The 25,377-nt window shown below is 57.8% G+C and overlaps 1 protein-coding gene across 2 annotated transcripts; it reads right to left on the bottom strand.

Moving 5' to 3' along the window:
• Nucleotides 1-104: 104 nt before the first annotated feature.
• Nucleotides 105-24,601, bottom strand: ASIC4 (acid sensing ion channel subunit family member 4). Of its 2 annotated transcripts, XM_019977443.2 has the most exons (10): nt 21,916-24,591; nt 6,174-6,318; nt 5,958-6,085; nt 5,606-5,768; nt 5,058-5,114; nt 3,230-3,383; nt 1,723-1,814; nt 1,568-1,647; nt 1,150-1,254; nt 105-967 (listed from the first exon to the last, which is right to left on the bottom strand). In XM_019977443.2, the coding sequence occupies exons 1-10, from the start codon at nt 22,882-22,884 to the stop codon at nt 854-856; spliced, it is 2,007 nt and encodes a 668-aa protein (XP_019833002.2). In that variant the 5' UTR covers nt 22,885-24,591; the 3' UTR covers nt 105-853. The 2 variants fall into 2 exon arrangements, 1 of the variants encoding a protein (XP_019833002.2); XR_011561961.1 differs by lacking the exons at nt 105-967; nt 1,150-1,254 and adding an exon at nt 4,618-4,645 and having other exon boundaries at nt 21,916-24,601.
• Between the last annotated feature and the right edge of the window lie 776 nt (nt 24,602-25,377).

Below are 25,377 nucleotides of genomic sequence, written 5' to 3'. Positions count from 1 at the left end.
CCTGGTGCTGGCTGGGGTCAGGATTTCCTCTTCCAAGGGACCGAGTCATGCCTGTGCCCTGCCACGCCCCAGCTCCCAGCTTAGTCACATATACACACACAGAATTCTTAATACCTCTTTATTCCCAATTTTGTCAGCACTTGATAAAACCAGATCGGAAGCAGAGAGGCCTGAGGAAGCCCCCTTTCCCACCCCCAAGCTCAGCCAAGGTCTGGAAGAGCTGCTGCTCCCTGTGGCGCAGGCTTTGGGGAGTGGAGTTGGGGCAGGGGAAACTGGGAGCTGGGCCAGGCCGGCTGGATCACCCACTCTCCTGCCGAAAGAGGAGCTGGGTCTGGAGCGGGGCAGGAAGCAGGACCAGCCCAGCTGTCCTGAGTCCTGAGGGGCTTGCCCTCTCCTGCTGACACTGCAGGGCTAGGACCCTGGCTGTCCCTAAACTACCCACCCCTATCACCATCACCCCACCCGCTTTCTACATCGGTACCCTAGCCCCACCCTGTCCTCCCTGAATATATACAAATGTACAGAGGGTTCCACTCCTGCTAGGGTGGGCCCCTTTCTCCTCCTCCCTCTTTCCTCCCTCAGCCTTTCTCTCCTCCACAGGGGCCCACGTCCTAGTCTCCAGTTCTCCCTGGTCACCAGCCTGGGGGAGGAGGGTGTGCACAAGAGGAAGCCTTGTGCAAAGCAGCTGGCGCCAGGGTGAGTGAGAGTCCCCACCCTTCCAGTGGGCACCGCCCTCACTCCCTCAGCCTTGGGTACCCCTCTCCCCTGGCCTCCTGTCCCGGGAGCCAGAGTCTACAGTGGGGATCCAGGGAGGAGTCCCAGACTCCTGGGTCCTTTAGGACACAGCACCATCCTAGCAAGCGAAGTCTTCAAAGAGGCTTCCTGGGGGGCCGTGGGGGTGGTGGTGGTTGGGGAGCAGGCTGCTGGCACCCCCGCCTTCAGCACGGCCTCGGCTTGGGCAGGGACTCTGCAAGGTGAAGAGGGAGGGGGACAGGGAGAGATTGAGTGAAGCCCGCAGGCCTCTCACAGCTAGCCTTCCCTTGTCCGTGGGGGGCAGAGGCTCCAGGAACCCCACCCTGGAGGGCTAGTTCAGAGGTTATCGGGGGATTCAGTCCTGGGAGACAGCACTGGCTGCATACTCATCCTCACCTGCTCCTTCAGCTCCTGAAGCCCCAAAGTGGAGATGCCCCCAGTAGAGGTCCGGAGGGGGGTCTTGGGGCGACGCCACGCCCGCTTCAGTCGGTCCCAGGACACCTTGGGGTTCAGGGTAGGGGGACAGCAGTGGACTCAGGAAACTTGCTAGAGGAGAAGGACGGGCCTCACCAGCCCCACCACATAGGACTTGCTGCCCCAGCAAACCCTCACCAGGACACCCCAGCCCTCCTCCCCCATCCCCCTTCTCTTTGCCCCTCCTTGCCCTCAGACCTGGCCAGTCAAGGGAGGAGGGAGGGCTAGTAAAGAACTCTGAGCTTGACTTCCTGCCAGTCCAGGTCTACCAGAAAGCCTGCCGGGCCTCTCTGCTTCTCCCCCAGCCCCTCCTCCTACCCACCAGGCCCCTATCCCTTGCCTCATAGATGTAGTCGAGGATCTCCAGCAATGTGAGGATGCTGGCCCCGATGAACAGTCCCATCTGTCCCCCGAGGTCTCCTGGGGAGCACGAGAGCAGGGTCAGAGGAAGGAGGCTGGGCTGCTCCATCCCCGTGCAATCGGAGCCAGGCTCACCCAGCAGGGCTGACAGGCCGTAGGCTGCTCGCTGCTCCATGGCCTCAGAGGTCAGGGCTTCAAAAAAGACATCAAGAACCAGGAAGTTCTCTCTGCAGAGACAGGAAGCAGGGTATCCCTGAGGGGCCATCGTCTCAAGGAGACAGCTGGTGGGACATCCCAGACCCAGCAGACCCAGATCTGAGGCCCCTGCACGGAGAAGCTGGTGATCACCCCCAGGCTCCCAAAGGCTGTGAGGAGAAGCAGGCCCAGATTCCTGTTAGCTTCATGTTCTGAAGGCTAGCAAAAGGCCTGGGAGAACAAAACAAAACTCCCAGGCCTGCCTTCCCTCCTGCCTTCTCTAAAGCAGCAAATAGCATTCACTTTGCCTCATCCCCGTACCTCTGTAGAACCTTCGTGTGTGTGGGCGTGCGTGCATGCTGAGTGACTTCAGTCATGTCTGACTCTTTGCAACTCTATGGACTATAGCCTGCCAGGCTCCTCTGTCCAAGGGATTCTCCAGGCAAGAATACTAGAATGGGTTGCCGTGGCCTCCTCCAGGGGAATCTTCCTGACCCAGGGATCAAACCTGAGTCTCTTGTGTCTCCTGCATTGGCAGGCAGGTTCTTTACCCCTAACGCCACCTTAGAAGCCCCATAGAACCTTCAGTGGCTCCCTATTACCCTGCAGTCCACTCCATAATTCCTCTTCCAGACTTTCAAGACTGCCCATGATCCGCCGCACTGTACGTTCTTGTCCAAACTGCGCTCTTATCTGCTTCTCTCCACACAGCCTTCTTGATTCTCAGGCGGGTCTCTGCAGCATCCCACACATCTCTAACTGGGATTCCCCCCTCCCTCCTCTTCTCATGGACCCAAACCCGGGGTCCACAGAAGCCCAGCTCATGCCTCCCCTGCTCCCCTTACCCCACCCGCAGTCGTCTCTCCTGGGGGCCTAAGAACACTTTCAAACAAGGCCTCATCCACAAACTGTGGCATGAGTTATAATCATCTCTATCCCCACAGGGCCCAGCGCTGGGCCTGGCACTCAGAGGATGCTCAGCATTTGTAGATTGGCTGCAGGGTACCAGATCCAGGGCTCAGTGGGGCCACCTGTGGGCCACCCGGCTCCTCCCCCATCCCTTCCAGTTCCTCTCCCTCTGCACAGAACTGGACATGCACTGAACAGTTCCCAGGTTGCTGGGGCAGAAAGACACGCAAACAGAGGGTTCTAAAACAGCAGGTTAATGCAACGATAGAGATATGGGAGCATGCTGTGGGAGCTCAGATGAAAGGCATTTGGGCTCTGAAGGGCATCCCTGGAGGCAGAGACAATGGATATGACTTGGGGTGGGCAGGGGTTAGTTAGAAAAAAAACAGATCAAGATCCTGAAAGGTATTCCTGGCAGAACGCTCATTATTAACAAAGCTGCAATCCATTCCTAGCCTCCATCATACACTTAGACCTATTGAGGGTGGTCTCCATTACATACATACACACACACACACACACACACACACACACATACCGTATGTAGGTCTCGTTGCGATTGTATTTTCTTGCCAGGTACCGGGCCGAGCCCCTGTTGGGGATCCTGACCATGGAGATCTCTTTCCCGTAGCGGGTCAGGTTGCAGGGAGTAGGACAGAAACACGGGCCTCCGGAGCCCCCACCCAGGGAGTCTGCAACACAGAGGCACCAAGTGCAGTGGGGGAGGGCAGGATCCCCAGAGGCCCACCAGCTGTTGGAAGGAAGCCTCGGGGGCGGTCCTGAGGCAGGCACGCCCACACTGAGGGCGGATTCTGACCAGCTCTGGCACCACCTGGAGGAGACCGGCTTCCAGGTTCAGTTTCAGACCATCCAAGAAAGTGGGCAGACACAGAACCCCCAGCACATTCCTTCTCCCTCTGCTGCCCAGCCCCCTGGGGCGGAGAGGTCCTTGTGGCTTAGAGGGAGGGCTCAGCCCACCAACCAGAGCTAATCAATCATGTGAGGCCACAGACACACGAGGGGCTTGGAGAGGATGGGTGAGTGGACGGATGAATGAGTAGATGACTGAACGGACAGACAGTGGGCAAGATCCTGTGCTCAGTGTGCTGGGTTTTCTCTGTTCGCCCCTTCAGATCCACTCTCCCCACCTTGCTCTGTCCCAGGAAGCTGACCTCTGCCAAACGCGTCACCTAGACTCCCCGCCCTCTTTGCATCTCTCCTCTCGTGGCCCCAGCTCCCAGCTCCTGTCCATCTCGGACAGTCACAGGTCCCTCTCTGGGTACCCCTAGTTCTGTGGAGTCTCACCCCTCCTGTGGTCCCCTTATCCCCATTCACATCTGTTTCTTCATGAAACACTCTTCAGTCACCCCTCTGAAGATGAAGTAGTAGGACAGAGAAGGTGTGACTCTGCCCCCAGATCTTAAGCCCGCCCCTGTGGCCAGCATCTAGATTCCTCAGTGAGCTCCTGACCAGTCACTCTGAGTCTAGTCTACCTTCTCTCTTCCTCCTCACCTTTCCATCCTTGCATCTCATCAGAGTCCCCTTTGTAAAAGCAGAAGGCATTCTTGCCTGGCCTTAAGCCGCTGTTGGCTTCCCAGAGCCTCCTCTGCGCACACTGACCTTTCAAGGCCCCAGACTCATGTGTGCCCTCTCTGGCCACAAATCTTAGCAAGAGCTGCTCCCACTGCCTAGAAGGGTCCCCCTCTTCACCAGCCTGATTCCTCTACATCCTTCAAGCCTCAGCTCATCTGTCACTTCCTCTGGAAATCCTCCCTTCCTGCCCAGGTGGGGCTGCCTGCCTTTGCTGGGGCCCCACAGAATCGCTGAGGTTCCCCTACCCAAGGACTAACACTGCATTGTGATGCCCGTCCACACCCCTGCTGGGTAGTAAGCACCACAGAGCAGGGCTCTTATTCCCATTCTTACCTCTGGCACCAGCGCAGACTGTAAACATCTGTAGAATGAATAAATGAATGAATGAATGAAGTGTGGATCAGGCGAGATCTATGGACAGAAGGGGTTGCCTTACCCACACTGATAGCCAGCAATGCACCTTTCCTCACACCAAGAGAGAAGTCATTTCCCCTTCCCAGAGAGGCAAGTTCATTTGCTGGACCAAGATGAGAAGCCCCGCCCCTCACTCTCAGTTCCGGTTCTCGGCAACCTCCCACCCCGCTGCTTTCACTTACCCAAGTACCACACCTGCAAAGGTCCTCAGACCCCTGGAGGTATGGGATAAGGCTCAGCCCCCAGGAAAACCCCCAGGAAGAGACTGGGAGGGGAGGAGCCAAGGCAGTGAGGAGAAAGGTGGACAGAGAGATGAAGAGGAGTGGGGCGGAGAGGCAGGGCGAGAAGGCAGCACGGACCCAGTGTGTGGTCGGCACACTCGATGTAGATATTTGGCGGGCAGATGGTCTCATTGCCTGAAAGGAGAGAAGATTATTCCTGGAGTCTATGGTTCCATCCACTCTCCACAGCGCATATTCCCAAATATGGGCACACATGTTCATGTGCACACATGTGGGTGTTTGTGCATATATGTGCATGCACGAATGTGTACGTGTTTGTACATAGAAGCATGGAGATGTATGCGTGCATATATGCATGCAAGCCACGCACGCTTCCATGGACACAACTAAGCACATGCATTTACATGCACGTGATGAAGCACGTGCACACAACCCACATACACAAGTACAGATTACACAAGTACATGTGTGCAGAGATACATATGCATATGTGAAAACATGCACAAAATCCCAAACACATACCAGGCACCCTCACGTGGGTAGACACATGCACACGTGTGTCACACACATGTACCTGCCCCCATGCACATGAGCAGTGTTCTGCCCTCAGAGGTTCTGGAGCCTGGCAGGGTGGCACGCAGGGCTGGTGGGGGTGGGGTGCCCACCTGGCATGTGCACCATCCGGCAATGGCAGCGCTGAAGCACGGCCTCCTTTTCACAGCGCAGCCGGCAGGCAGACACGCTGTAGGCTGAGTAGCCCTGAAGCTCAGGCTCCCTGAGCCCACTCTCCGCTCGGCAGTTGCCCCAGGGCTGGGGCAGGTAAGTCAGCTGAAGAGGCAGGGCACGATGGAGTCACGCATAGAAGTCTTACCCTGCCCCCAGCACCCACAGCCCCAGCAAAGGCTGTGGAAGGGCTGGTGGGATGTGAGCTTCTGGAGGGCAGATCCGGTCAGCCTCCTCTCTGGGCCCAAAGGCCCCACCCCATGGCCAACCCAGGACCCAGTTGGGCATGCTCACCCGCTGTTCCTGGCAGGACACGAAGGTCTGGAAGCCTGGAGACACGCCAAAGCCCAGCTGGTGGATGTAGGGTGGCTCCTCCTGGCTGTGGATCTGCACTCGGATGCCCGCTTCAAACGATGTCTCATCTGCACAGTGGAGATGGGGTCCTTAGGAAACCTTCATTGCAGGCAGAGGACCCCGGCTGGAGCCCCTGTCCCTTTCCCGCCTGCGTACTTGTCTCTCTCCAGATGGGCAGGTACTCCTCCTGCTGAATGTCCAACATAATCTCCAGGCCGCTGCCCATGCCCCCTGCCCGGCTGGGCAGTGAGCTCTGCGGATCCGCGTTGAAGGTATAACACTTTCCATAGCGAGTATAGACCTGGGGTGAGAGAGAGGAGGGGCAGGGTGCAGGATGAAAGACAATCCCTTAAGCTTTGGTGGTCTATAAGGGCCACCAGACCTGCCTGGTCACCCCTGTCCTATATCCCAGCAACCAACCTACAGCCCAGCTGCTCCCTCAAGTTCCATCTTTTCTACTGGCATCCTCTCTTCAATGATTAGAATGCACCTTCAGCTTAATGGGGCTTCCCTGGTGGCTCAGCCAGTAAAGAATCTGCCCTGGGTCAGGAAGATCCCCTGGAGAAGGAAATTGCAACCCACTCCAGTATATTTGTCTGGTAAATCCTATGCACAGAGGAGGCTGGTGGGCTACAGTCCATGGGGTTGCACAACTGAGTGACCAACACTTTCACTTTTCTTTTCCAGCTTCACGTATCAATAGCAGAACTCTTGATGTTTTCCCAAATCCTGTTCCTGACTCCTTCTCCTCTTCTGAGTAAAGGGCTCCGCTCTCAACCTAGTTTCTAGAGTCAGAATCCCTGAAATCTCCCTCTTCTGGTAAGTTGGTTGCTCAGATACGGAACAGGGGCGACCAGGCATCTAATCCAGCAGCCATCTTGGCAGTTCTACTTCCGAAATCTATTTAGAATCCATCCAGTTTCCTTCCATCTCATGTCCCACTTTCACTGTTATCTGCCTCTGGCCATGGCGGCAGGCTCCGAACTAGTGTCCCTAGTGTCCCTAGGCCTTTGCCCCTACCTTCCAAGTCAGACATGACTGAGTGTTGGCGTGTTTAAGGTTTTTTTACCAAGCCATTCACAACATGGTAGCCAGAGTGCTCATTCTAAACTGCAGAAATCCAATCAAGTCACTTGCCATCTTAAAACCCAACAACCACTTCCCATTCCCCAGAGAATAAAGCCAAGTTCCCTCCTTGCCTGAAAGTCTCCATGAGAGGTGACCTTTGCCTCTCTCCTGCAAAGAGATCTCCATGACAAATTCAAACTTAGGGAGCACCATCTCTCCCAGGGCCTTTGTTCCTGCAGTTCCCTTTCCTGGAATGCTCCCTTCCACCCAGCTGGCACGGCCCAGCTGCTCATCTTTTAAACCTGAGCTTAAGTGTCTCTTCTTCAGATGCACACTCATAGGCCACACCCATGTTCAGTGTCACCCTTCCCTGATCAGTGTGTTTGTGGGTTTGCTCAAACTACTCATCAAGACTTCAGATAACCTTGCTTATCTGTTTGTCTCCCTGAGCAGCGGTCATCATCCCTCACTCGACTTCATGCTACACAGAGGCAGTGAGTGGAGCATCCCCAGTGCAGGGCACAAGAGATGCTTCCAGAAAAGACGACCCGCGCTGAACGAAGCCCATCCCCGGTTTCCTCTGCGGAGAGTTCTCCCATATGGACACCAGATGGCGCTGGCGCCCCGGAGATGGAAGCCGAGGCTCCGGCGGGGACAGAGCTGCGGCTGGGAGTTAGTTGCAAGCGGCTGGGGTTGGGGAGGGGGTTGAGGAAGGGAGGCAGATGGAGGTTCCCCCCTGCCGGGCTCACCCCACAGAGACCAGCCCCCGGGTCAAACCCATCACAGGCAGCACCTTCTCTGGGGGTAAGGAGGTCAGCGCACTCAATCTCTCTCTCTCCCCTTCTCCGCGGGAACATTTTCACTCTGGTGAAAGCTGGGAGGAGAGGCATGAGGAGGCCGTCTGAGGGAAAAGATTCCTAAACACCTCGCTCCAGGGAAAGGGGAGGGCTGGGTTGAAGACAGTGGGAGTGAAGAGTTCTAGGAACTGGGGGCCTGGGTTGCCCCCGTCTGTGGGGCAGGGTTGTCTCACCCTCCTATCTCTACTAGGTTAATGATCCTGATAATTCTTCCCTCTCAGACAGTTCTTCTATCACCCAAGCACCCCGCCTCAGATTCTCAAAACAAAAGGACGCAGTAACAAGCACTGTGCAGTTTACAAAACACGGCAACGTCTGCCGCCCCACTGCATCTCCTCGGCCACCCTGGTATCAGGCAGGTTTAATTAGCCTGATGATTACAGATGAGGGAGCCGCAGCTCAGAGAGGTGATGTGAGTTGCCCAAGGTCACACAGCTAGTCAGTGGGAGAGGTGGAGCTGACTGAGATAGATGTAGGACTCAGGGGTTCCTACCATCCAGTGCTGGCAACTCCCCTCCCAGCCTACCCCGCCCCAAGTCCCAGCCCCTGTCCCGGCCCCATCCAGCTGAAATGAGACTGGAGTCTCAACACTCAACCCCTTTTCTTCCATTCCGCCGTCCCATTCACTCCACTCCTCTACACCTTCCCTACTCTCTTTGCCATATCTGCTGCCTCTCGGTTAAGTCCCTCACCTGTCTCTCCCCTCCGCCTTCTGCACCCATGCCGGCTGCTGGGTTCCAGTCGTCATTGACCCTTTCCGTCACACCCCTGCCCCAGCTCCCTGCTGTGTCCATCAGTGGGGCAGGAGTGGGCATGGTAGACAGTCCCAGAGCATTCGCTCTGCCCCAGGCACTGCGCTCAGTGCTTCTCACACTCTTTCCAATTCCAGTCGAATCTCACAACCACCCGACATCCTACAGATGAGGAAACTGAGGTCCCAAGGTTGGCTGATTTGCCAAGGTCTCCAAGAGCAGTGCTTCTTAAACTCTAATCTGCACACCGAGCACCTAGAGGTCTTGTCAAAAGACAGGTTCTGAGTCAGCAAACGTGTGTTGGGGAGCAGGACTTGAGATTCTGCATTTCTAACAACCCACTGGTCTGCAGACCACACGGTGGGTCAAAAGCCCCTAGACAAAAGGGCCAGAGTCCAGCAAGACAGCCCAACTCTAGATCTGTGTTTTCACAACATGTCCCCAGAGGGAAGAGAGCTTTGAACAGGGCTGGGGCAAGATTGCTGGATCCTCAGAGGTGTGGGAAAGGCAGAAGGGGGAGAATATGTGAGCATTTGCCCCAATTCTCAAAGCACTCACCTCCTTCCTATTTTGAGCCAAGCAGATGCTGGAATCAGCTTTTGCTGCTGCAGCCATTTTTCAGTGTGGGTTCCAGTGGGGCAGCTAAACAAGGTACCGGGCTGCATGGGGACCCTGGTAGGGAGCTGCTCACACGTGCCCCCCAGCGTGCAGCGACTGACCCTGACCCCTGGGCACTGTCATGATCTCTTCTTTGGGACCGTGGACTCCTTGAGGCTGGGAGCCCCAGGCCCCAGGCTGGGATACCATCTTGGTATCCCCAGTGCCTGCTAAGTCGCTTCAGTTGTATGTGACTCTTTGTGACCCCATGGACTGTAGCCTGCCAGCCTCCTCCTCCATCCATGGGATCCTTCAGGCAAGAACACTGGAGTGGGTTGCCATGCCCTCCTCCAGGGGATCTTCCTGACCCAGAGATCGAACCTGTGTCTCTCAAGTCTGAACCTGGGTGGGGCCAGAGCCGCCTCCCTACCTGATCCTTCCACCACACACACACACACACACACACACAGACTGCATGACACTGAGACTACCCTTGTGCAGGGCAGAGCCAACTGGGAAGGCTTTGGCTCCAATGGCTTCAGATGGGGGTGGCTACCTGGTATCTCTGCCCTCGAGGCGATTGTGCAGAGAGAAGGTGACAAAGGAAGATGGGTGGAAGGACTCTGGGTCTGATGGACAATGCTCTGCAGGGAGTGGACAGGCCAGACTGGCAGAGCCAGGCCACCTGCACCGCCTGGGTCAGGCCCCACTGCTGGGCAGAGCAGAGCGTTGCCCTGGAGACGGTCCCTGGGCCAGGCAGGCAGCAGTGGGTAGAGCTGCTGGCTCCTAAGTGGCAGAACCCTGGTGGCCGCACAGTCCACAGACTCTTCCATGGAGACGGCACGGCCGCTCAGCCACAAGCTCCCACTGGCTGTCCACCGTGCTCTCCCCAAGGACTGGCCCCAGAGGAGGGTCAGTGCGCAGGAGTTGAGGCTCCAGAGTCCGGCCACGGAAAGAGGCATGTCCTGGGCCAGGATGTACCCTGATGGACTGACGGGCTATTTCCAGATCTGCCACCACTAGCCTCAGCCTCTCAGGCTGTTCCCATCCCAGCAACACCTCCTTCTCCCGCCTGGTGCTCCCTCTTCTCAGCCCTCCCTTGCTGTCTGCCCTGGTTCCTAGGTCTGCCCCCCCACCGCCCCCCCCAACCCTGGACGTGGGCGGAGCCCCTCTGGGCGGGGCTGGACAGCTTCTTGACAGCACTGTGTCTGCGGCACTGCAGGCAGACCCCTGGACCCCTCCCCCAACTCACTTCCTGCCAGCCCTCTGCCTATCCCTCTCGGACCACCTCCCCTTCAGCATTGGCCTGGGTCTGTCTGCCTCTCTAGCCTCCCCATCCCCTGATCTCAATTTGTCTCTCAAGCCTCTCTGCATCCTCTTGAGTCTTTCTCTGTCCTCAGCATCTAATCAGTTATTCATCTGGCCTGTGTCTCTGCCCCATGCGCTCTGCCCACCTGTCCATCCCCCGGCCTGGCCTTTTTCCCATTGGCCTGGCTACACCCACCTCCCCCCGTCCCCTGCCCCCCGCCGCCTCTGTTCTTTTGCCCACTGCATCTCTACCTGTTTGCTTTTCTCCCTGTCTATCCCCTAGACAAGGTATCCAGTGTCTGACTATTGTCTTCCTCCTCTTGATTTTTCTCTGGCCCAAACCACCTCCCTGACCAAGAGTCCCTCCTTCTCCCTGCCTGCTTCTCTGGGTCTGCCCCAGATGATGACCAACGACCAGAGACTGGGAGAGACCTGTCCAGAGCGTGCTCCTCTGAGCAACGGCTTCTCTCTCAGCTCCTTGAGTTCCATCTGTCCACAGCTCCGGTTGCCTTGAAAAACTCTCCCTGGCTGGCTGGCTGTTATCTGCCCTCACCCTTTCCCACTCCCTCATCCTCCCTACAATCATGGAGCCCACGGGGTTAACAGGCAATTAGCAAGGCCAGGGCTTAGAGTGGTGGGGGAAAGGGCTCTGGGCCTCCAGGAGATAAGAAGCAGCCAGGAGCAGCTGAGGCTGGGCTAATCCCAGCACTAATCTGCGGCCTGGGCTTTATCTCCAGTGCCTTCTGGGCACCCTGCCTCTGCCAAGGCCTTGGCACCTCCACCCACCCCTCTTTTCCACGGCAGCTTTATCCCTTCAAATTCCATCAGCCCTCCCTTGATCCGGTCCAGCCCCATGCCTCTCACTTCAGCCCCTGGAACGAACTCCCCTTAATCCTATAGTGCCCAGGGGTCCAGGGTAGCCAGTGGAAGGGGTTATGTTTTCATCTGCCATGGACCGTAACTAGCATCCCAGGTCAGATGGCTCTTCAGCCCCAGCTTCACTCAGGGGTAGCCCAAGCATCCAGGTTCAAAGCCTCTTCCTTCTCTGTCCTCACCAGGGAAGACCGTGCCAACTCAAAATGCCTGGGGTGTCTTCACTGGTCAGAACTGGGAAGTCACTCAGTCCAAAGCCTCATTGTACAAAGGCCAAATCTGAAGCCTAGAGATGCAAGGGACATACCCAAGGGCATACAGAAAAAAGAGGGCACATTCAGAACTAGTACCCAGCCCCCAACCCCCACTGGGCCCCAGCATTGTCCACTAACCTCCATTATGCATCCTGGAGGTCAGTAGACCCTGGTTCCAGCCCTTGCTCCACCAGTGACAGCTGTGTAACTTGGTTAGTAAAGTGATTTACTGACTTCTTTTGTCCTCAGTTTCCTTATCAGTCGAGTGGGGACAGAAATTCCTGCTCGCCTTATCGCATAGGTTGGTAATAAGTCTCAAAAGAGATGAAGTAGGTGACAGGCATTTGCAAGGTAAAATCACATACATGAGGCCTCAGTATTAGTTATGAGGGTGTTGTGGAGGCCAATAAGATTCAAACTGGGGCAGAGATCGGCCAGCAGATGCGGTGCTGGGAAAGGATCCACATAAGATTCTTAAGGTTCAAAAATGGGTGCACATTTTGAAGTCTAACAGAACAGGGTTCAAATTCTGGCTCTGCCACCAGCCTTGGACAAACAACCTTGGGTGGTGAGTTAACCTCTCTGAGCTTCAGATTACTTTTCTGTAAAAGGGGTAATGGTAATTCCTCCTCCTGAGGTTCACAGTGAGGATCAGAGGTAAGTCCAGAGAGATGCATGCAAGGTGCTCAAGAAAGTGGGGGAGCCCAACTGGGGCAGCCATTTGACCTTGGATCCCTCCGGGGCCCATTCTCACTGGGCACAATGCCCCTTAGTAAAGGCTCTCTCAGCAGTTGTGGGCGAGGATGAAATGCTGTCAAAGCAAAACCCCCAGGCTCTGAGATCTGGCTGTCCTACCAGAGGAGGGTGCAGGCCAGCAGCCCTGAACTGTCTGTGAGATTCGGGTTCAGTCATTTAACCTCTCTGACCCTCCATTTTTCTTCTGTAAAATGGGAATAATAATAGGCATCGTCGGAGGTGTAATGGAAAAGAAAAAATGTATTGAATACATAAATAATAGCGACAGTTAACATTTATTCAGTGCTTACTCTGTGGCAAGCACAGTCCTAAGCCTTTTATATAAATTAACTCCTTGTGTGCATGCATGCTAAGGCATTTCAGTCGTGTCTGACTCTGTGCAACCCTGTCCATGGGGTCGCAAAGGGTCAGACACAACTGAGCAACTGAACTGATGGACTGTAGGACTGCTGGGCTCCTCTGTCCATGGGATTCTCCAGGCAAGAATACTGGAGTTGGTTGCCATGCCCTCCTCCAGGGGATCTTTCCAACCCAGGGACCTTAATTCTCACAAAAACCCTCTACTGGAGATGTCTTAACATCTCCATTTTACAGACAAGACAATGGAAGACCGGAGAGGGTAGAGCAAGCCAGAGTCACGTGAGGTAGCAGAGGAGGGGACTGGGTCAGGGGCATGGGACTCTGTGCTCAAGGCCACTGTGTACTGATACACACCTGGCACAGCCCCAAAGACTAGGAGGAGCTCCTGAAGTGGCGGGCGTTCACATCAGGCGTCCTTGTCCTACACTGTTCCTTGAGCCTGTACAGTATGCCTGGCACTGTGCTTGCTGTTGGGGATAATTCAGAGAACAAAATCCCTGGCTTCTGCCCTGGAGGAGTTGGCCGTTTGGCCCCAGAGGCATTTATTCATTCCAAAAGTGTTTGTTGAGCACCAGTGCTGGGAGCCAGGTGTATAACAGTGGAGAACAAAGCACACAAAACCAACAATCCCCGGGACAAGCAAATGTTAGTAGCTGGGATGTGAGCTGTGATAGGGGGACGAATCCAAGTCCTATGACTGTGGAACAGGAATTTAACTTGGGTTGGAGAGTCAAGCTTCCCAGAGCAAGAGCACTAACCCACCCAGGAAGGGCATCTGATCACAGAACAGTCAGACCCAGGGAGCATACCCCACCTCCACCCCTCCCCCTTAAGGGATTCCTAAGGGGCACTAGTAGTAAAGAACCCACCTGCCAATGGAGGAGACATAAGAGATCTCTGGGTCGGGAAGATCCCCTGGAGGAGGACATGGCAACCCACTCCAGTATTCTTGCTTGGAGAATCCCAAGAACAGAGGAGCCTGGCGGGCTACGGTCCACAGGGTCGCAAAGTGTCGGACACGACTGAAGCGACTTAGCACGCACGACCCCCACCCCATAAACCTGGCCCCCTTCCCTACCCCAGGGACCATGACGCAGCACACCCCAGCCCCCAGCCGCCAGGTACTTTTCAAGGCGACTTCTTCTCCAAGGTATAGGTGATTGTGAGTCTAGCAGGAAATGGGCACAATGTTTGTTCAAATGTAAATGCATGAGCAGTGGTGGAGAAGTACGAGACAGTCAAGGCCTTGTGTAGCTGCTGAGCTGGAGCCGGTAGCAGGAGCACGTGAGTCTGTGGGAGAACACGGCGATTTCAGGGAGCGCCGTGTCTCCACGGCAGAGGAGAGAAGGCGGCCCCCGGGGCCCAGGTAAACAGCCGGACCTGTTAGCGACCGCATAGGCCTTAAACCCTAGAAAGCAGTCTTGCATAAGTAAAAGTCGCTCAGTCCCATCAACTGCGTCCCGCCAGGCTCCTCTGTCCCTGGAATTCTCCAGTCAAGAATACTGGAGTGGGTAGCCGTTCGCTTCTCCAGGGGATCGAATCCAGGTCTCCCGGATTGCAGGAGGATTTTTTTTTTTTTTTAAGAGTCTGAGCTACCAGGGAAGCCCCAGTCTTGCAGGCAGGAATATTTTTAATTTGTAACGAAGTCCTTCCCTGATGTTCCAGCCTTCGATGCAAAGTTAGTAGTTAAAAAGAGTTTGCTTGCACAGTGAATCGCACCCGTAGCCCGGCGGGAGTTCAGGAGCCGGGAACGAGAAGGTGGCAGCGGCAGTGAGACGGTGGATGTGCCATCGCCCCCACCTCGCGGGTGCACCGGAGCATCCAGGCCGGGCCCACGCGCACCCAGAGGGCCGCACCCACCGCCTGGCGCTCCTCGCCGCCTCCCTCGTCCCTCCCGCGGGGTAGGCATCCATCAAGGAGCCGGGGCTCCCTCCCTCCCGTCTCCTTCGGGCTCCTCCGCTCTCCTCCCTGGGTTTGCCTCATTTGCATTCCCCCGGCTCCCGGCTCCTCGGCAAAGTGACCTCCGCACACAGCCGCGCCAAAGGCTTCCACCGCGGAGGGAGACCCCGCCTCCCGCCGCCCTCCTCGGCCGGGGACGGGCGGGGGGCCCCAGGGGAGGGCTGCAGAGGGGAAGGCGGGGTGCCCAGGGCCGTGGAGGGACTCCGATGGGATTTGAACCCGCGGCCTCAGATCCTCAGCGGGGCGAGAGTGGGACATGGAGGTAGCACAGGCCGGCGAAGCTGTGCCCCCGAAATGGAACCCCTGCTGGGAACCCGGGCTCCCCGACATCCCCGTTTGCTTGCGCTGCATCCCCACTGGAGAGGAGCCAGCCCTCTACGGGGCCATCGCCCGAGTGTCCCCTGCCCTTCCGGGGGCCTCCCCAGCCCCCCAGCCCCGCTCCCCTGGCCGCCGAGCCGCCGCCCCTCCCCCCGTTTGGTATTTACACCTTTCACACATTTGTAAGCTATTATCCTGTCCACGCTTAGTCACCGCTGAGCCAAGCGCCACGGATTTAGCTCCTTTAATCTTTCCTCCTAAATCAATCCTCCATTTCCCCTTAATCATCCCGTGGCTCCTCTCTGAACTCTCTCGCTGCTGCCTCGGCGGCTGCAGCCTCTGCCTGTCTTTCTGGAACTGTTCCCCCTCTGACTCAAAATGGGTGTCCCAAGGGCATAGTGAACATTTGGGGGGTGGGTTGGATTTTCAGTGCTGCCAGCCCCGGCCTGGGGGCTGGGAGCCGGGGAAGAACTGCAGGCACCCCTCCCTTTTCTGGAAAACTGCACTCTGAAGCCTCTGATCTCCACCCCTTGGGGGTCTCTGTCCTCCCACCCCCACTCATGTGGGATGGCTCCAAGACCCTAAGCCTCCTGCGGGATTTACCGCCCTCCCCCCCCCCAAAAAAAAACTTCTCATGCCTCCTGTCCACGGTTCTGACTGTCCCACCCTCTCCCCGCACTGCTCCAAGGAGGTGGCATTACTGGGAGAGCCTGGAAGGGCAGGGAAACACTGATAACTCAGTCTGAAGCTGCCCTCTCACCCCCCTCCTCCAGGGAGGCTATCCATCTCTCGAGACCACCCTGAGTCTTCAGCCCGCCTTCACTCCCCCTCCTCCTCCCCCCGTGGGACTCACTGACTCGGGGCCCCAAACTGAGTAGCCCTGAAGCTCTGCACTCTGAGTGCTCCTTGAAGTCTTCCTGCCTCCCTGCCGCTCCCCCTCCCAAATCCCTGATCTCTTTTGCCCCTAGCCTGGGCTTGGCGGCGGAGTCGGCCCTGCCACCAGCCAGGAGAGGGAACATAAGGTCAGGGGTGGGGGTCCCGGAAGAAGCACAGGTAGGGGAGACAGAGGGAAGACAAGAATGCGGGGGCCATTTCTTCAAATGCTAATCAGCATCTTCCGGCAGTGCCACAAGAAGCTGAGCTGATAATGAGCCCAGCTCGGGGCTGATTCCTGATTAATAAAGAGGCCACTGGGCTGCTGAGTGGGGCCGGGTGGGGCACGGCCCTCCCCTTTGCCCTTGCAGACCAGCCCTGGGTAACTGTAACAGTGCCTGCCCGCGGTGTCTGGGCCACGCCACTTAAATCCCCCCCAGCAACGCCACTAGCCAGTAGGAGGTACCCAGGCTGAGAGCGCCCCCTTCAGGTGGGCCGGAGGGGCAGCAGCCAGTGATGGGGCCCGCAGTGGGGAGGGCAGGCTCACTGAGTTCTGCAGTCCAAGTTGTAGGTAGCTCTTGGGATTATTTTTTTAATCAAGAAAATTTTAATTAAAGTAATCAACACTCTAGGCTTCTCTGGACAAACTGGAAGACACCCCCCCACCCCCAACACTGGGCATCCTGACCCGAGGGCAATAGTCAGGTGAGGCTGAGAAGCTGCTGCTCCCTTCAAGGGTAAGTGACCTTCCCTTCTCACCCCCCACCCTTCCCTACTGGGTGAAAGGCAGGACCAACCCTGAACTAGATGTTGAGTTAAATGTTCTCCCGGTTCTTGCCTCGGGAGAAGGTGGGGCTGGTGGGCACAGAGGGTGACTGGCAGTGAGGGTCAGAGGCAGCTCATATGGTAGATAGTGGCCTGGACCAGGCTCAGCCGGAACCCTCTCCCCTCCTGAGTCAAGGGGGCGAGGAGAGGTGGCTTCAGGCAAAGTTATGGAGCTGGGATATCTGCGGAGGAGCCCCTGCCACAATCAAGGAGCAGGTGCGGAGACTGTCAGTACTGGCCTGACCATACCAGGGAAGGGGGTACTGGGTTCAGGTGGAAGCTTGGATTGAAGGCAGGAGATGGTGGAGGAGCCTCCAACTGGGGGCTGGGGCAGCCAGAGAGTGATGGAGGGCGACTTGCTGCTCCCTCTGCCTCAGAGCCATCCTGATGGCAGCTGGGGTGGGGCTGGGAGAGGAGGGAAGAGGGCAGGGAGGGGGACTGCCCAGCTGGAAGAGGCCTTGTCTAATTGTGCCTGATTAGTAGAGAGGAAGAGAACAGGGCGAGTGATTAATAGTCACGGCAGTCACCAGCGCGTGGGGGAGGGGTGTTGGGATGGGGAGGGAAGTCTGAGAGTGGATAGAGACAGGGAAGCGCACACAGGTCCCTGGTCACCTGCCCCGCCGGGGGGCTGCCCAGACCCCAAAGGACAAACTGAGACGAGCTGGCCTCCCTCTACCTCCTCAGGGATTCTCCACCTTCCCCGTGCCTAAGTTTTCCAGACAACAGAATGGAAAAGACCAAGGTCACATCCTACACCCGGGAAGTAAGGTGTACCTGCTCACATGGTGAGCAGACACCTCGATGTCCCGAGGCACAGGCCCCATCCTTGGCTCAACCTGGGACCTTAGTAGACGGCCAGACTTCTGATCACAGCCCACCGCCACCACTTCATATCCTGTGATGCCAGTTGGAAAGCCTATCCTCCCCAACCTGGCAGCTTGAACCCCATCCCCACGACCACCTGGAGCCCCACGGTCTGATACCGCAGTCACTGGCCACGCTCGGCTGTTTGAATGGAATGTTGGTCCTCCGTCATGCTAATCACACCACAGATGCTCCCTGGCCAGTGTGGCTAGCGACGACCACCGTGGACAGCACAGATTCAGGACGTTTCCATCATCACAGAGTGTTCTGTGTGTCAGCATGGATCGTGAGTGTGTGCACTCCTTTGCATGCACACATGTGCCTGAATCTTGGGGAGGGGTGGAGAACATGGGGATGCTATGACAGAGTGGGGGTGCAGGCTCGAGGGTCAGGAGAGGAGCAAGGCTAGGTAATGGAGAGCAGCGAAGATGCCAGCACACGGGTTGGAAAACAGCAGGTGGTGCTGGGAACAGTCAGGTTAAGGAGGGCCAGGAGCTGGGGTGGTGGTGTTTCTAACAGCTGACACTCTGAGTGCACACTACGTGTGTGTGTGCCAAGCAGTGGGCTAAGCCCTTTACAGCCATCTCTTTTGATTATCACAAGCACCCAATTTTTTTTAGGTTCTACTATTGTATTTAACGAATACAGAAGTGGATGCTCACAGCAGCTTTCTGACTTCTCCAAGGCCACACAGCCAAGGTTCGAATCCAGGTGGTCTGGCTCCAGAACCCACACACTTGATTGCTTCACTGTACAATCCCCAGATGAGAGAAGATGCTGAGTTTTAGAGCTGCATTTTACAGCTGAAGAAACGAAGCCTAAGGAGAAAGAGTGATTTCTGCCTTCTAGTAAGTGGGCAGGCTCAGAGCAAGCCGAAGCCAGGGAAAGTATGGATGGGGCTTGGCACACTGGGGTTGGGGAGCTGATGGTGGTAGGAATCAAGGATGAAGAGAGAGTATATGGGTGGTGATGGAAGGAGGAGGTGGAGGTGGGTGGTATGAGACTGGGTGAGGCGGGGGGCAGGAAAGAGAAGAGATGGGGTGAGCTAGGTGGAGGGGCGTATGGGTGGAGAGGTGGGAGCATCCCCCACCACCCAGGAGCCCTCTCCTCTCTCACCCCTCTCCCCTCCTCCCCAGACCTAGCCCAGCCTGCCTCATCCCTTTTAAGCCTTCCCAGCCCTCTTCAGCAGAGTGCCTCTCCGAACCTTGGCTCTCACTATCCATGTACCTCGTTTGGCAATTAATCCTGGCGCCTCCTGACACTGCTTGCATGGCTGGTTAACTCTTGCATGGTTGGTTAAGCTCTGAAGTCTCCCCGTCCCCGCCCCACCACGAGACTGGAGGCTGCTTGAGGACAGGGACTGGTGACCAGGGCTCCCCCGTTCTTTGTTCTTTGCCCCCACAGCACCTGGCAGGGAGCCTGGCACATAGTAGGTGCTCAGAACTCCGTGTTGATTGAGTGACTGATTGGGAGTTGGTGAGGGGACATTAGGGAGCAGGGGGTGAGAGCGATGGCAGTGGTAACAGAAGCAAGAGCTGCAGCTGAGGGGACTGGGGGAGGGTGCATTACCCAGAGTAAAAATAGGCTGGAAAATGTGACATTTATTAACTTGGATTCGGAGGAAAGGTCACAGCAGAGTGGGGAGTGGGAAGGAGAAAACGGGGAAAGCAGCAGAAAACACACACCAGCCCCTTACCCACACCCCATCTATCGCTGTCACTGACTGTCTCAGCACTCATGCGCTGGAGGTTCCCATCACTGATCCCTGTACCTGTCTCCCCTCCATGGATCCCAAATCCCCATCGTGGGCTCCACATTCTCACCAGAGTCTACTGTGACCTCAAGTCCCCATCAGAGAGCCTGATGTCTTTGTCTTCCGTACCCCTTCTCCAGTCTTGCCCACACAGCACACCCCCAGTTTCCCCATTGCCATGGATCCTGCCGTCCCAACCATAATGCCAGACCATGCTAAGCTGGCAATAAGGACTCAGCCCTAGAATGCCAGGTCCAGGGAAGAGTTCCACTTGGCACACGGGGGTTGGGGTTTGGGAGACAGGTACAGGACCTAGGCTGGGTCGGGGGCAGATGGGTCCAAGGGACATTCCTCTCCCCGAGTGCTGGCTCTGCTCCTCTGCCCCTCACTGTCCTGCTGCATCCAGAGCAGAAAACCACAATCTTTAGTCCATTTCTCTCCATCGCAAAGGGCCTATGGGAGATCCACCCTCACCCATGCCTGGCCATGCCCACATTCAAAGGGATTCACCAGCTTTGATCCCGGGACTCCCTGTTCCCATATCCTCCAGGCACGTCCTCCTTCCCTGGAGGCCAGGCAGGAACCTCTGGCCTCCCTCACCTTGCTTCCTCGACCCCTATCTCTCCCTCCCCACTGAGGTTTCATCGCTCTTCCCCTTTTCCTTCCACCCCCACACTGGGGCCTGGGACACAAACTCCCACTCAGGGACACAAAGCCCCCATTGATTTCTGCCCCAACAACACCTGCTGACACTGGGCTCTGTCCCCCAACCAACCCGGAGGGGTGGGGATGTCTCAGGAGCAGCCCCTCGGACCCAAGAGGCCACATTCACACACTCCTTAGGGACAATCGCTTTGAGAGCAGTGATTTTTCCTGGAAGAAGGAGTGTGTGGTTGGACCACAGGGCTAGTGCTCACCCCCGCCCCATTCCTCTCTCAGCACAATCCTCCTTCTCGTCCCTTCCTCCATTTCTACCCACTGCCCCCACCCCACGGCAGGAGGACCCCGAGGCTGCAGGCTTGGTGGGGGCAGGAACATGGCTGGAGCATATTTCCTGGTGCTACTGAGGCAGTGAGTGAAGGAGACCCTGGGTGGGGGGCCCAGGTCACGACAAGGAAGAGTGCCTCGTTTGGGGCTGGCTTTAAAGCCTGGGCTGGATGGGCACCATGTTGATGCCATGTATTTGCATATGTGCTGGGCACGGTCACAAGAATGAAAACACACGCCCCACGCTCCACACATGCATAATGCCAGGAGTAAACTGGACCAGGGACAGCATCCCAAGCCCTGGGAATACCAGACAGCCTGTGACTGTGGGTGAACGGAGCACCAACAGACAGACAGCATACAAGACACACCTCCCCACACACACACGCCTCACACACCTGGATTATGGGAGGTGTGCATGGGAGGGCAGCTCCACGCCTCCACGTGAGAGTGTGTGTGTGTGTCTGCGTGCATTCACACATATGTGAGACGGAGCAGGGAGGGGCTGAGGTAGCTGGGGTCACAAGATGGGTCGGCATCCAGGGGGTGACCCTGTCCTGGGAAGCTGAGTAAGGGCTGGGCTGTGGGCACGTGGATGAGTAGCTCTGGATGCGTGTGTGGGTGTGCAGGTGTGCACGGGAGCATAGCGACAGGGACGCTGAGTGTGAGTGAGAGAGTGTGCAGGAACTATGTCCCCATGTGGTAGGTGTGTGTGTGTGTGTGTGTGTGTTGCATGCACGTGTGTGCCGGGGGCAGCAGTGAGGGTGAGCCAAGCTCCTGAGAGTGAATGAGTGATTCTCAGTGTAAGAGCTAGAGCCATGCAAGGGAGCAGCAAGAACCAGGAAATGGAGGGAGGGCCTGGGCCGCGGGAGAAGCTGGAGGGGAGCATGAAAGAGAGATGTGTGAGGGAGTTCGTGAAAGGGGGTGTGTGTGAGAGACAGGGACAGCGGGAGACACTGGCACCCAGTGTCCGCGAAGATCGGCTCTATCCAGTCTGCCGGCCGGGTCGGCTCCCCAAGACGCAGCCCCGAGTCCCTCCCTTGCTGGAGCCCCCAGACATGCTCTCCCCATCACCCTTGTTTGGTGGGGGTTGGGGGGGGGAGGAATCCAGCGACCACAGAAGAAAAGGGGAGTAAGAGAAAAGCAGGGGTCAGTTGGTCTGGCTATGGCCTGGTGCATCCCTTCCGAGCAAGCTGACTGGCTTCCAGGCCCCTGTGAGCCCATCCCAGGACCCCCGGCCCCCCAGACCTTGGCGCTGCGGCAGCCAGAGAGCCCGTGGAGGAGCAGCAGCAGCCGCTGGGTAAGCCCCCAGGAGCGTCCACTGCTCCCTGCTGGGGAGCCCCAAGGGAAACACCGGGCTGGGGGGTGACATGAGGCCAGCCTGTGGCGGCAGAAGGAGGGGAAGCCCTGTCGAGGATGCCCTGCACGCCACCCTCACCCCCACCGCCAGCCTCTGGCCACCCTAGGCTGGCCAGGCTGCCTGGCAGGACTCACCACAGAGAAGTTGCTAGCAGAGCAGTGGTGCCCGCTGAAGTTGCAGCTCTTGAGCATGTCGGCGAGCTGGTGGCCGGTGCGGTTGAGGATGTCTACCATGTCGGGCTCCGGGTAGCGCAGGCCGGCAGCACGGTGCCCGTCCCGGTCTTTGGGGGGCAGCCCGGTCAGGTTGGCCAGGTGGAAGATGTCGGCGTCGCTGAGGGCCGAATGCCGGAAGCGGTTGATGTTGCAGAGGGTGACGGCGGGGAAGCCGGCCGCCGGGGCTGGGGCAGCGGGGTCCATCACCACCAGGTGAGGCCGGGTCAGGTAGCCCCGGGCCAGGCCGGCCGCCTGGTACAGGAAGGCAGCCAGAGAGGTGAGGAGGGCCAGTGCCCAGAGGGTTCTCCGCAGTCCATGGGGGCCTGGGCCACAGGCCCGGCCCAGCCCATGCAGAGTGCTGGTGCTGGCGAAGGTGGCTAGGTCCCGGGGGGCTGCTGCCCCTTGAGCGGCCCCCAGGAGGCTCTGCTCATCCCCTGCCTCCTTCTCCTTGGGTTTCGCATCCTCCTCTGCAAATTTGATTTTGCACACAATCTCGATCGGCATCTGTCCCCAGATGCTGGGACCAGCCGGAGCCTTCCTGCCCCTGTCCCTCCCTGGCCAGCAGCCCCCGGTGCCCTCTGGAGTGGCGGCGGTGGCAGCAGCGGCTCTTCTAAACTCAGGGCAAGCGGGGAAGAGGATGGGGACAGGGTGGGGGCCCGAGGTGGGGGAGTCACTCCCACTCCCAGCAGCTCCGCAGCCCTGATGATGCCTCTGCCTCTGCTGCCTCTGCTGCCGCTTGTCTCTCTCCTCGATCGTCTCCTTGTGGCTTCCCTTATCAGCACCAGCACAGCTGTCAGCCCCTGCGTGTGTCCCTGCGAGCGAGCGAGTGAGCGAGGGAGCGAGCGCTGCTCTGCCACGCCGCCGTGCAGCCCCAGCCGCTCCGCTCAGCATGTGCTCCGGAGCCCACCCCGTGCTTAATAATTCAGGACATGTCAACAGCGTTTCACCGGCGGCACGGGCGGCAGGAGCCAGGCCAGGGGAGGGGGGCAGCCCCCAGCCCAGGACAGGGATCTCCGGTCCTTGCCTGGGACCTCGTCGGGAGGCCCCCAAACTCTTGCTACACCCTCGTCACGCATGGGGTCTCCACCTGGCCCCACTCCCAGGCCACCAGGGAAGAGGCTTGCACCCAGAGTCCTTAGCTTATTCTGCCACTTTTCTGGACCACACCCTGAGAAGGGTCAGCCAACTCCATCTCCCCACCTCCTGGCCTCCCTGACTCCTAACACCAGCACCTCCTGACCTCGCTACCCCACTCACAGCACCTTCCAAAGAACTCCTTGGGAAAGCCACTTGTTTGAATGAGGGAGGGGAGGGGAGGGCAGAGAATGGCAGGCAAGACAGACAAGGGGTCAGTGATGGCTCCATTAAGATACTTGACTTCCTTAGAGCTTTGCTCCAGACTTAACATCCACCATGCCCCTGCCCGCTCTCCAATTTTGGCTGCCCTCTCCTCCACTTCATCTCCATCCCCAAACTCAGTCTCTCCTGTGTCTGGGATAGAGGGCACCCTGGCCAGCATAAGCATCTGTGGCCACTTTGCCTCCCCAAATATTCCCCAAATCCCTTGCCACAGCCAGGCCTGTGGTGGGGGCAGGGAACGTGTTGGGTGGCCAGGCCAGGGAGCAGAGGATGTATAACGTGGGGAGAGGGTATGGCATGGAGGTCAGGAAAAGCCCAAATGGGGGGTTTGGAGGGAACCCAGATGTGCTGGGTTTGAATCGGAGGGAATGCAATCCTAAAGAAGCAGGCGCAGGGGGTGCCAGGCAGAGGGGCAGAGGAGCAGAGCGCTGGGGTGGCCATGCCTAGCTGAGGAGAGGCAGGATGGGGCCTATGGTGGCTGGCCCAGAAGGGACGATGCCGGGGTACCCCCAGGGTGGGGTGGTCACAGTGAGCTGCCTGTGCCCTGGGAGCGGGGGGCCTTGTGTGAAAGTGAGAGCCCTCATGGGAGAAGAAGCACTTGTCCCCTAGAGGAAAGGGGGCGCTGATTAATCGGGGCGCTAATGAGCAGCAGGGAGAGGAAGCTCAGAGGGGCGGGGAAGGCGGCTCCATCGATCCGAGCCGTGGAACCAGCAGCTGAAAAAAAAAAGTGAGAAGGGAATCGATCTGAGGGAAACGGCAGCAGCCGGGGATTAGAGCCTGAGGTCCACCCGCTGCCCAGCAGCCACCCCTCCCCTGCGGCAGGCCTGCCCTGCCCCGGAAAGGGGCCTGGGGTGGCTCCCCAGGGGGGCAGGGAAGGGCTCTGCACACTCTTGGCTGGAAGCCCAGGTCAGGCCGTGTCCATTGCAGGTCACCCAAGCGTGGAGCACACACACACACACAACCCCAGCCCTGTGTGGCACCCTGCGGGGGTTGGCCCTAGCCTCTCATCAAAGTAGCTTCCTCAGGGGCTCTTGGCTGGGCCAGCTCCTTCACTCTGAGGGTCTCAGACTCCTGGGGGCCAGGGGCTTTGTCTGGCCAAGTCCCAGAGGGGACAGGGGTTGGTACTGAGAGCAGCTGCTGAGTTAGCACTCAGAGTCGCCAAGTGACCACCAACAGCCCTCATCGCTGCCTCTGCCATGCTCACCCCTCCCTGTAGACCACTAGACCCTTCCAGCCTTCCTCCCCCACTTCCTTGTCCTCCCCAGCCTCTCTTTCCCCTTTTCTCCTGGTATTGATTTTTCTTTACTGGGTTTTTTTTTTTTTTTTTTAAAGGTGATTTAATTGCTTTTTTAAGGTTACTTCAGTCTGGGGCTCTGCCAAGAAAACGGGGAGCTACCCCCAAGTTCTCCCCCAGCACTGGTTGCCGCCCAGGACTCCGTGTGTGTTACTAAATTGTCCTGTGAACACAGGTTGTGCTCCCCAACATAACTGGCCTCCATTGCGAGCCCAAAGCACACCCTTTTCCTCCTGAGGGTGCGTCAGGAAGCCTTCAGCCTCTAGCAGGAGTGAAGTCGGGTGGTAACCTGGTGTGGGGGGGATAAAGGGGGCAGAGGGCAGAGGGTGGTGAGGGGAGCTCCAGGCCACTGCGAAGTGGAGCAGCAGTGAGCCGCAAGCGCCCCCACCCCTGCCCCCCGACTGCCCCACAGCCAGCTGTCTCCAATTGTTCCCAAGTCCCCACCATCCAGTCTCCCAGATCCCGGGAATATGGCTGTGCTCAGTGGGAGCCCCTCCATGTCCTTCCAGCCCATCCCTTGGTCTTCCCCCCCATCTCTCCAGCCTCCCCTGTCACTCCACCCCATCCCCTTTACACCCCCTTCCCCTCTGGCCCCCCGTCCCTTCTCCCCTCCCTCTCCCCGCTTCCCTGCCTGCCTCCCTCTCTGCCCGGCTGCAGTTGGGTGATAATCTCCCTCATTTAGCCTCCCGGCTGCTTCCCCGGCTCATTGCCCAGCTGGTCCCTGGGGCCCG

Source organism: Bos indicus, chromosome 2 (assembly GCF_029378745.1).
Source record: "Bos indicus isolate NIAB-ARS_2022 breed Sahiwal x Tharparkar chromosome 2, NIAB-ARS_B.indTharparkar_mat_pri_1.0, whole genome shotgun sequence".
Lineage (NCBI taxonomy): Eukaryota > Metazoa > Chordata > Mammalia > Artiodactyla > Bovidae > Bos > Bos indicus.
The sequence above is the reverse complement of the archived record's forward strand: the minus strand, read 5'-3'. Positions and strand labels throughout refer to the sequence as shown.

Coding starts and splice junctions, on each gene's coding strand:
- ASIC4 (XM_019977443.2), bottom strand. CDS start 22,884: ATGCTGAGCGGAGCGGCTGGGGCTGCACGGCGGCGTGGCAGAGCAGCG. Junction 6,319..21,915: donor CTGCTAGCAACTTCTCTGTG/GTGAGTCCTGCC, acceptor CTCTCACCCCAG/GTCTATACTCGCTATGGAAA. Junction 968..1,149: donor TTCAGGAGCTGAAGGAGCAG/GTGAGGATGAGT, acceptor TTCACCTTGCAG/AGTCCCTGCCCAAGCCGAGG.